The 12,362-nt window shown below is 34.1% G+C and overlaps 1 protein-coding gene across 2 annotated transcripts in view; it reads left to right on the plus strand.

Moving 5' to 3' along the window:
* Positions 1–12,362, plus strand: part of TAOK3 (TAO kinase 3) — a 158,161-nt gene that overhangs the window by 68,880 nt on the left and 76,919 nt on the right. For both annotated transcript variants that reach the window (XM_080649750.1, XM_080649751.1), the window contains exons 3-7: positions 3,211–3,419; positions 4,302–4,373; positions 4,971–5,072; positions 8,475–8,520; positions 9,601–9,697. In XM_080649750.1, the coding sequence (XP_080505876.1) occupies positions 3,300–3,419; positions 4,302–4,373; positions 4,971–5,072; positions 8,475–8,520; positions 9,601–9,697 (437 nt within the window). In that variant the 5' untranslated portion in view covers positions 3,211–3,299. The remainder of the gene's footprint in view (positions 1–3,210; positions 3,420–4,301; positions 4,374–4,970; positions 5,073–8,474; positions 8,521–9,600; positions 9,698–12,362) is intronic.

The following is a 12,362-nucleotide window of genomic DNA, read 5'->3' on the forward strand; positions in this document are numbered from 1 at the left end:
TGAGATGTCTTATTATTTTAGTTTTTACTTCTTTAATTCTAGTGAAATTATATATGTTTCATTTCATTAATGGCTACTGCTATTTCTTTTTTAAATTTAGTGTTTATGTCCTTTGAGTGTGTGAGTGGGTGTTTGTATATATATGTGTTGACCTCCTTGATATAAAAAATAACTGGCAAATATTTTGAAAGAACCACTCCCACTCTATTTGCTTTCATTTTTTAAATGTATCTTTCTTTTTAAAACAACCTTATTGATGTTTTACATACAATAATTTAATATATTTTAAGAACATAATATGTTAAACACACTTGTATGTAAATATAATTCTAAATATATATTTAGTAATTCATTTATCAATGCATTTGAGAATTCACTAATAGATTTATTAATAATTCATTAAGATCTTTCTCAATTATATTTATTGATTGCTTATTTCCCATTTATTCATATCTATTTCTACATTAATAAATAAATATATATATGAAGCTATAATCATATTGAATATACATGTCCATCATTCCCCAAAGCTTTCTCATGCCCCATTTTACTCCTTCCTTCTCTCTCTCTCTTCTCACCCCAACACTATCCCTGGGCATCCACTGATGTGCTTTCTGTCATGTTAGGTTAATTTGTGTTTTCTAGAATTTTATATGAATGAAGTCATAAAGTATGTATTCTTTTTTTATATGGCTTCTTTCACTTAGCATAATTATTTTGAGATTCATCCATGTTGTAGCATGTATCAATATAGTTCATTTTATTGCTAAGTTACATTCCATTGTCTGCATTTACCACAGATTGTTTATCCATTCATCTGTTGGTGGACATTTGGGTTGTTTCCAGTTTTGACTATTAAAAATAAAGCTTCCATGAACATTTGTGTACAGTGCTTTGTTTGGACATATGTTTTCATTTTTCTTGGCTAAATACATAGGAATGGAATGGCTACATCAGATGGTAGATGTATGTTTAACTATTTAAGAAATTGCCAAACTGTTTTCCAAAGTGTTCGTTCCATTTTTACATTTCCGCCAGCAATGAATGAGAGACCCAGTTACTTCACATCCTTGCCAACACATGGTATGCTTAGTCTTTTTAATGGTAGCCATTCTACTAGGTATGTACAGTATTTCATTAGGGTTTAATTTGTATCTTCCTGATGAATAGTATTAAGCCTATTTTCTTTTGTTTATTTGCCATACATATAACTTTTTTTTAATTTCTTTATTGATTAAGGTGTTATATATGTGTCCTTATTCCCCCATTACCCTCCCATCCCACCCACTCATGTCCTCACCCCCCTGTTGTCTGTGTCCATTGGTTAGGCTTATATGCATGCATACAAGTCCTTTAGTTGATCTCTCCCCTTTACCCCCACCCTCCCCTACCTTCCCTCTGAGGTTTGATGGTCTGATCAATGTTTCTCTGTCTCTGGATCTGTTTTTGTTCATCAGTTTATGTTCATTATTTTAGTGAAATGTCTATTATAATTTTTTCCCATTTAAAAAATTGGATTCTTCATTTTGTTGAGTTTTTTAATCTTGATGAAGTCTAATTTATCAATTTTTTTTCTTTTATGGATTATGCTTTTCTTTGCCTAATCCAAGTTCACAAAGAGGAACAAAACATATTTTAAGATTTCCTTTAGGAAAAACAGAAAGATCTATGAACTAAATTTATGAGAACTAAAATCTTTTTAATCACCAAAATGTATTTTAAACTTTTGAATATTTTGTGAATAAAGCTGAGTACTATGGATCACCGTTTGCTGGAAATACATAGATCATTATGTCATACTATACACTAAATACTTGCTTCCTGACCATGGGCAAGTGGTTTCACCTTAGACTTAGTTTGTTCCATAATATCAAAATAATAAAGTCTTACATTATGATTTGTTGTGGGGTTTAACAGAGATAATATATATGGTATTTAGTGTTGTCTGACACATAATAAGGCCTAATTAATGTTAGCTGTTATTATTTAAGTATTAATTAGACCAAAATGCTTTTTAAAAACAGATTTATTGAGATATAATTTTTATATTATATAATTTACTCATTTAAAGTATACAAATCAATGGGGTTTTTTTTTTTTAATATATTTTATTGATTTTTTACAGAGAGGAAAGGGAGAGGATAGATAGCTAGAAACATCGATGAGAGAGATACATCGATCAGCTGCCTCCTGCACACCCCCCACTGGGGATGTGCCCGCAACCAAGGTACATGCCCTTGACCAGAATCGAACCTGGGACTCTTCAGTCCGCAGGCCGACGCTCTATCCACTGAGCCAAACCGGTTCTGGCCAAATCAATGGGTTTTAGTATACTAACAGTTGTACTACCATTACCAGAGTTAATTTTAGGACATTTTCGCCACCCTTTTAAAGAAAGCCCGTATTTTTTAGTTATCCCCACAAACCCTCCTTTCCCCTAGTCCGAGGCAAGCAGTTACCTACTTTGTATCTATAGATTTACTTATTCTAGAAGTATTTTATAAATGAATTATACAATATATGGCTTTTTTCATTTAGCATGTTTATTGGGTTCATCCATGTTGGAGCATGTATCAGTACATCATTTATTTTTATGGCTGAATAATACTCCATTGTATGGATAGACCACATTTTTTTTTAGACCACATTTTTTTACTCATTCACCAAATGGACATTTGGGTTGTTTCCATCTTCTGGCTATAATGAATAATGCTGCTATAAATATCTCTGCACAAATTTTTGTGTGGACATCTGTTTTCATTTCTCTTGGCTATACACCTAGGAGTAGGATTTCTGGGTCAAATGGCAACTTTGTATTTAAGTTTTTGATGAACTGCCTCTTTCCCAAAATGGCTGCACTATTTCACACTCCCACCAGCAGTGTTAGAGAGTTCCAGTTTTTCCACATTCTTACCAATACTTATTATCTGACTTTTTGATAATACCCATCCTAGTGGGTATTAAAAGGTATCTCTTGTTTTAATTTTTCTTTTCTAATGACTAATGATGTGGAATGTTTTTTCATGTGTTAATGGCTACTTGCATATCTTTGGAGAAATGTCTGTTCAAATCTTTTGCCCATTTTTCTTTTGAGTTAACTTGTCTTTGTTACGGAGTTATAAGACCACGATGCTTTTTAATATCAATTTGTATTGCCACCAAACAAAATGTGTTAGAAATAAGGTAATGTCAAACTTAATTTTTCTACAGGTACTAAAAATTTACCCCAAAAAAATTGTCAATGAGAGAGAAAGCTGATTGGGATATCGAAAGCAAAACGTTTGCAAGTACTGGTCATCATGCCTAAAGGGGTGCCAAAGGACCCAGAGATTGCTGATCTGTTCTACAAAGATGATCCTGAAGAACTTTTTATTGGTTTACATGAGATTGGACATGGAAGTTTTGGAGCAGTTTATTTTGTAAGTAATGGAAAATAAATCATTTAGATAGATCAGATTAAGAAAGTTTGACTTCTACACATTCTGTTACTTGAAAAATACACTTGGCTTTTATGTCTATTCTACAAATTAAATGGTATTTCCAGTAGAGGCAAACAGTCATTGCAGAAAAGCCAGTCCCAGAAATCTAGGCGTTATTCAAGTCAATGGTATCTATATCAACTGACTGCTGTCAAGGTAATATTAAAAAGTTATAAGCTTGAAGTTGAGCCCTATGCATTTCCACTGTATGCCACACTTTTTCCTGCCTTGCGGCCTTTATATATGCTCCTACTTAGAAAACGCTGCACATTGCATCCCTGTCCCTCTTTAACTCTTGTTAGTCCTACAGATTTCAGATTTTTACATCCACAAGATAGCCTTTCCTGTTCAGCCCTCCAGCACTAAATTAAGACTTTTTAAATGATCTCCTAACACCCTGTGCTTGTACTTTGTTGCATTTATTACAATTGTAATTAAATAATTGTGTGAGCGTTTTTGATTCATCCCACCTTTTAATGGTTATTTCATTATATAACTACCATATTTATTTAACTGGTTCTCTATTGATGGAGGTTCTATATGATGAAGCCAGTTTTGGAAATATGAATTGTTTCTGTTTCAATGAATATATTTTATTAAACCCTAATTTTTTATAGTGTAATCTTTGGATGTATACATAAAGGGATTAAGTTAAACTGTTCTGGGATGGAAATGTCTACCTAACCTATCAAAAGTTGGACTATCTTTAAATTGTGATAATGAAGTGTGAGAATGTTATTTAAATTCTCTAGTCAAATATTTAGGTTAAACTGGCTGAAATATCATTCTTTTCATTTTACTTTCTTCACTGTCTTAACACAGGCCACAAATGCTCACACCAGTGAAGTAGTGGCAGTTAAGAAAATGTCTTATAGTGGGAAGCAGGCACATGAGGTAAGTTAAAGACAGTTGAATACTTAAACTGACATAAGTAAGTTAATATGAACTTGACAGGAGAAACAAAGTTCTTTAAACATTTTTAAAATATATATTTTTATTGATTTCAGAGAGGAAGAGAGAGAGAAACATCAATGATGAGAATTATTGATTGGCTGCCTCCTGCATGCCCCCTATTGGGGATTGAGGGCACAACCCAGGCATGTGCCTTGACTGGGAATTGAACCGTGACCTCCTGGTTCATAGGTCAATGCTCAACCACTGAGCCACACGAGTCAAGCATCTTTAAACGTTTTATCACAATTCTTTTTCCCCTCCTTCTGGAGCATACACTAAACATTCCTAATATTCTAACTCAGTCAACTGTTTTGTGGAATAGATGGGTTAGTACAATAGATTTAAATATGTATTTGATGTTAGATTTACATTTACATGTATTCAAACTTAAAGAAGTAACATAAGATTAAATGGCTTCTTTGTTTATTAAACATTGACTTTGTTCCTTTAAAAAATAAAAAGAAAGTGATGTATGTGTACTTGATAATAAAATACTATTTTAAGCTTTAGAATGATAATGTTTGTTTTCTTCAATAGAAATGGCAAGATATTCTTAAGGAAGTCAAATTTTTACGACAGTTAAAGCACCCTAATACCATTGAGTACAAAGGTTGTTACTTGAAAGAGTACACTGCTTGGGTAAGTCAAAAGACCTCTATTATTTATTTTTTTCTATTAATTTTTTCTATTTTTTCTCTTATTTCTTTGATCTCTAAAATTATCAGTCCCATTTGACTTTTGTTATTAGTCTTTAACATTTGTTAATGCTTTAGAATATGTCATATGCTATATATTCTGTAAGAATGATATCTAGCCTATGGGAAATTGCGTTCTGTAAACACTCATTGAAGAAATGGTGAAAGTTAACATGATTTTATAATGATTTATTTATGAAAGTAAAGAGCAGGGCCTTCTATTCTCATTCTAGAATTTTTATCTTTGACATTTTTCATTCCCCACTCCAATTTCTGCATAGTTCAGAATTGTGCTTGGTATTATAATGCCTAAGTTTTACCAAACAGGGCCAAGCAATAATTAAAATGAAACAATCTATTGTTCCACTCTGTCTTCTTAGTGTATTTTTGCATGATTGTGTTTCTGTTGGGCACTGTTCAGTACATAAAATGTTATACTTTGTACTTAATTCAGACTGCACATTCCAACTTAAAGTCCAACTTAACTATCATTTATTGAGTGCTTACCAGGACTATGTCCTTTCCTGTACATGATCTCCACTTAGGGAATTGAATTTTTGTTCCCATATAGACTATCAAACAGTATACTTAAACATTTCTGATCAAGTAACTCTTAAGATATCTAGAGCCATTGTTTCTGATCTGAGGAGAAATTAATCAGAGGTATTTCTCATGATCTGGAAATCAGTTCTCTGGCAATCTCAACAGTCTTGAAGGAGTCAAAGGGATTTTGAGCAGGCAGGATGAATGTTACAGTATCAAGTGTTCAATCTCATGAGTTCAGATCTTCAGAAAAATCCTCTGAGCTCTTATTTGAAGTCTATTTACTCTTAGATTACACAAGAGTGCTAATAAGCTTGGTCACCTGGTCTCTGTCTATAACAGATTTGATAGGTTAATTAGGATAAGTTTTAGGAACTGAGCTGCTGGAGACATACCTACAAACAGACACAGACTAATTTGACCATAAGGAAGAAGTAGGGAAAGCTAAAGTATAGAGCCTCATTTTATGATCTGAGCATCATATGATTCTCCTGTGCTTGTGTATTAATTTTTTTATCCTGTTTAAAAAAAGAAGAAAGAAATTAGAAAAGTACAGGTACAATTGAGAAATGTTTCCATTAAAATTCATTAACGAAAAAAAATTTATTTGTCAATTATACCTTAATATAGCTGAAAAAATAATGCATATAAAAGGCTACCCTTCATTATAATAATCACTTATATGGACTCTCATTTCACAATAAGAAATGAAATTAATGTTGCCAAAACCGGTTTGGCTCAGTGGATAGAGCGTCGGCCTGCGGACTGAAAGGTCCCGGGTTCGATTCCGGTCAAGGGCATGTAACTTGGTTGCGGGCACATCCCCAGTAGGAGGTGTGCAAGAGGCAGCTGATCGATGTTTCTCTCTCATCGATGTTTCTGACTATCTATCCTTCTTCCTTCCTCTCTGTAAAAAAATCAATAAAATATATTTTTTTAAAAATGAAATTAATGTTTATAAATCTGCTTACTTTTTTTATATATTTTATTGATTTCAGAGAGGAAGGGAGAGGGAAAGAGATAGAAACATCAATGATGTGAGAATCATTGATTGGCTGCCTCTTGCATGCCCCCTACTGGGGATCGAGCCCGCAACCCAGGCATGTGCCCTTGGCCGGAATCGAACCTGGGACCTTTCAGTCCGCAGGCTGACGCTCTATCCATTGAGCCAAACCAGCTAAGGCTAAATCTGCTTACTTTTAATGTTAAGCTGAAAACTATAATAATATTTCTAAACTTTAAACTTTTAAGTTCCTCATATTGTTCTAAATTATTCTAGCAATACATTAATTTATATATTCATTTATTTAATATTATGCATACGTTAATGATTTAGGTATAGAGATATATAACTTGATTATTATACAGTATATTGTATATGACATATATCGCTATATGTATTATGTACCTTGCATTGCATTGCTTACTGGAATGAAAAACGAGATAGATTGATATGTAATCTATACTCATAAAAGTGTAGTATGCTAATTAGACCGGACATCCTTCCAGGCGACCTTCCGGATGAAGTTGCAGCGGGCAGGGGCTGAGCCCCTTGCACGAATTTCATGCATTGGGCCTCTAGTATTACATATAATATAGAATTCTAACATTATATTATCTCACGTTCTCCTAAGTTATTTTGATAATACAAGGTACATGAAATATAGATATATGTTTTGTACTAATTTTTAAATGAAAGGAATCAATATATTAATATTGGTTATGTCTAGGTAATTAAGGAAATTAGTATTTTATAATGAGCATATGGCATTTTTTAGAATAACAAAATGATTTGTAGGAGTATGTGTGCTTGTGTGTGTATGTGGAGACTGGTCACTGAGCACTCACAGTTCTGACCTTGGCCACAAATCAGTAATCTGGAACACCTAAAAAAATCTAAGATGGAAATAAAGAAAGTTTTCTCATTTTTGCTTTTAAAAGACCTCCCAAGCTTGCAAATATCAATAATATTTTAATATTATTTTCAAATTACTTAAAATATCTCATATCTTGGGAATCTGAGCTAATGCAATGATACAAGCTACATCTTTAGGTTGAGTTCTAAACAATATTTTCTTTTTCTCTTTTTTTAAATGAAGATGGAAGTAAATGATCTTGTTTCCATAGATGCAAATACTTAATATTTTCTTGCTTAGCACTTTTAAATAAAATTATTGATTTATTTTAGGGATGGAGATAGAGAAAGAGAAAGAGAGATCACAACAATGATTTGTTGTTCCGCTTATTTATACATTCATTGGTTGATTCTTGTATGTGCCCTGACAGAGGATCGAATCAGGATGATGCGCTAACGAACTGAGCTACTGGGCCTGGTTTTTAACACTTTTTAAATGTGAAAATAAAGAATTTACTACTTATTATTGGCTTATTTTATTTAACTTCTATTTCCTAGTGTAGATTTTACTGGCTCATGTATTTGGTTGCCAGTTTCCAAGTTATAAGATTTAATTTGGAGTATAACCCAAGCCACCTTAAATCCCTTTTTGAAACAAGATGATGTAGAATGTAGTAGTAAATAGATAAGTTGGAGATCTCAACTTGATCATTTCCAGTCAGTATTTCCATACCCAGTCCCCTTAGAGTTTTAGACTAATTCCATTTCCAAGTAGGAGATAACAATAACAAATGATAGAAATTATAAAACCAATTAGTGCCAGTTGACCAAAATTGAATTCCAGGGTCAGGTAGGCCAGGGTATTTATTCTTCTAGCGTTCTTAGGTTCTGGGTTTTAGCAGTTTCTTGTTCATTGTTCTGGTTATTTATTGTTTTAATCTCTTACAGTTGGTGATGGAGTATTGCTTAGGCTCAGCCTCTGATTTGTTAGAAGGTAAGAATCAAAACAGTCCCCTCCTTTCTGTTTTACCTTGACCAGAATGTTATCTGCTCCTAAATTAAAGTCCAATTTGGGCAAACCACATGGATGATGACTTAGACTTAAGACTTGTGTGCATAAGCTATGCAAACTTTGTAGTGCCACCAAAACTATCTAATGATTAGCAGTCCTCCTACTGTTTTTTTTTTAAGTTCATAGTTCATCCTGGGCAGGTACTACTAAAATGTTTACTAATGGGATGAAGTATATACATCAATCAGAACGTCAAACCTCAGGGAAGGTAAGGGAGGGTGGGGGTCAGGGGGAAAGATCAACCAAAGGACTTATATGCATGCATGTAAGCCTAATCAATGGACACAGACAACAGGGGGGTGGGGGCATGAATGAGAGGTGGGGGCTAATGGGGGAATAAGGACACCTACGTAATATCTTAATCAATAAAGAAATTTAATTAAAAAAGTATATGCAGCCAAAAACATTAAATTTATGTTTATGTATGAAAGAGAGGTAGGTGGAATTAAATTAAATATTAATATTTAACCCTTGTAAATATTTTGACTGACCCAGTTCTCCCCAGATGCTGTTATAACCAGAGACTGTTAAAAATTTACATTAAAAACTTTCTAATATCATCCTAATCTCTGAATAGAAATTGCTTATTAGCTGCTTTCACAAATATTGAAAACCTGTAGTTAGAGGAGTGAGACAGATGGCTTCGTGGCAGAGGAGAATAATGCCACCTAAAACACTCTAGGGTTATAATGTCAGAAGGAGCTAGTAAATTTGGGCCTGGCCAACTGACTTGCAACTGACAAATAAATTTATAATTCATTACCACAAATATCAGGCTTTGTTTTATTTTGTTTGAACAGGTTGGTTTGTTTTTATACTTCAGTTTTCTATTCTCTGATTATTTATTGCTGTTCTATAGAAAATATATATCTTGTGTCTTTAGATGAATGTGTTCCCAATTTGTCATTTGAGAAAGTCTGTAATTCAGTTCGGTATAGTTGTGTAAGATAAAAAGAGGCATGAAACTGATCATGTACTCCTGAATGTTTTTTCCTTCCTCAGTTCACAAGAAACCACTTCAGGAAGTGGAGATCGCTGCCATTACTCATGGTGCCTTGCAGGGGCTAGCCTACCTGCATTCTCATGCATTGATTCATAGGTAAGATTAGAGACTAGTTACATTTTCATTTCAGCTCTAGGAATATCTATTCAATGAACCTTGAAAATTAGTGCATGCTCCAATTTTCAGGGTGCCTAAGGATTTATGGGTAACAAATAGACAGCCGCTGCTTCTGGATGTAAAGAGTAAAGTTGCCGGAATTTAGTTCCTATCTCTTGGTCTCTCCCATGTATCCACAAAGACTTGCATTACCTCTGTTCTATAGGTAACTATTCTCCAGGCAGGGGTTGCAGGGAAGAAGAGCTCAGCAACCTTTTGATACTGTGTCAAGAAGAAAAGAAAATGAATCTTTCTTGCATATATTTATTTCCTAGTTCAGTTTCTCTTCCCCTTCCAGTTGCAAATATCAATACATGCTGTTTTATCACTTTAAAATGTTTTCTGTTTCTGTGATTCATACAGATACTTAGGATAGTATTTTATTGTCTTTATTTTGGCAGATGAAGAAACTGAGACTCATAAAGATTTTAATAACTTTGCCCATGGTTTCACAGCATTTATATGATAAAGAGTGAAACTCAAATTTTCTAGCTCCTAATCCAAGGCTTTCCCCTACCTTATATTTTTTTCTGCTACAACCCCACTCTATTTCCCACTGCTAACTTCTCCTAAACAAAGATGTTGTTTCTAATATTTTCCTTTCTCAACAAAGAACTTCTAATACAGTTACTTCAGTGAATGGTGCAGAAGTAGTGGACTGTGAGTTATGTATAAAGTAACTGAGGTTCAAAAAAGACAACACTGACATTTGCTAGGAAGAAATGAAACTATTAGGTCATAGGTTCCCCTTTTCTGTTTTAATCACATAAGAATAGTCATCACAAGATACTGCTACTAAAAAAGCAGAACTTTCTCGAGATAGACAGACCAAAATTCCTGCTGTGAATTTATAAGGACTAACTATGTATAATAAATATTGATGAAATAAATTGAGCCATAATTTCTATAGATTTGACACATTAAAATCCAGTATAATCAAATCCTAATATGCTAAGTGTCCACCGTTAGTTCGACCATTCAACCAGTCATTATGATGTGCACTGACCACCAGGGGGCAGGCGCTCCAACCAACAGGTTAGCTTGCTGCTGGGATCCAGCTGATCGGGACTGGACAAGGGGGGCTGGACACGCCCTGGGGGCTGGACACGCCCTGGAGCCCTCCCGCAGTCCCTCCCCGGCCCTGATTGTGCACCAATGGGGTCCCTCCACCTGGCCTGTGCCCTCTTGCAATTCGGGACCCCTTGGGGGATGTTGGAGAGCCAGTTTTGGCTCGATCCCCACAGGCCAGGCCAAGGGACCCCACCAGTGCATGAATCCGTGCACCAGGCCTCGTGTGTATATATATATAACTTTAGTACCAAGATGTTCTTATGGAATGCCAACTTGTTTATGATTTTGTTTGTTCCTGTTAAAGCCACAGTTCAGTTTTTTATGCCTTTGTTATCTTAATCTGCACAATAATGTGTTAATTCTATATTATACTTCAACTTTTTTAATATGTAAAAGAAGTTGAAAGGACAAAAAACTTTTAAAGAATGATCTTTAATAATAAATGCTATCTATGTCTCATTTTATTATTTTGATTTAAGCGGCTAGCTAGTCAATGTTGTAATTGAAGATAATAGAGAAAACATTTTTTGTTGTCGTTGTAAGAAATAAATAATGCTTTTTTTTAGTTCTCTCTGCCAATTCCTAATGTCATCATGAGGAAAGAAACTGAATTTTCAAGGAAGATTTTTGGAAACGTTGTTTTGGAAGTATTTGAACCTTATCATTTTCAATTTGACATAAATTTACCTCATTCTCTCTGCTTTATCTTTTCACTGCCCATCAACTTACAATTCTTGGTTCATAGTACTCATTACACCTCATACCTTTTTTAAAGAGAATAAAGAATACATCCACATCTTATCATTCTAAATTATCATGCTGAAAATTATTTTTTAAATTATATTTTAAAATCTTTTTGCTGCATAATATATCTAATAGCTTTAATAGTAACCACTTGCAATTCTTTGCAGTAATACAATAAATGCAATTTCCTAACCCCTAATCCTTGTTTGTTTTGATCTTTCAGGGTCTTCTTTTTACTGTACAGTGTTATTTTTAAAATAACACCTTCTATATAACATGTATCCTCAACTGCCTTAGAGTTGCAGTTACAATTAAAGGCAGAGAGAAAGGGTCACAGGCAAGAAAGAAAAGGTATGTGTGTAGAGGAGGCTTATTGGTAGGTAGTCAATACAGAGTCATTGAAGGTTTGTTTAGGCTTCAAAAAATGTCAAGTAATTTGGAAAAGGGGGAAAAAGGCAGTTACAAATGGTGCCAATTTTCCCAGCACAAGGAATACTGTTGGTGACTGGATTTAGCATCTAAGAATATGGTTTTGTAAGTGTAGCCATTGAACCGGTTTCCTTGTCTGCCATAACTGCCTTTTTTCTCATTGCCTTCCCTCCCTCAGAAGAAAGCTCTGCCTTTCAGTGTAATTACTGTGACCTACCTATAAGTACACCTAGGAATCTGGGCCCCCTTACAACATGCAGTAATTACTAATTCCCCTTTTAGCTATCTGAGCAAGGTTTTTTAAAATAAACTTTTTGTCTTATTAATTGCATGCTCTGATCTTATTCTGTAATCAAAATTG

Source organism: Plecotus auritus (genome assembly GCF_963455305.1).
Source record: "Plecotus auritus genome assembly, chromosome: 13".
In the NCBI taxonomy this organism is placed as follows: Eukaryota; Metazoa; Chordata; class Mammalia; order Chiroptera; family Vespertilionidae; genus Plecotus; species Plecotus auritus.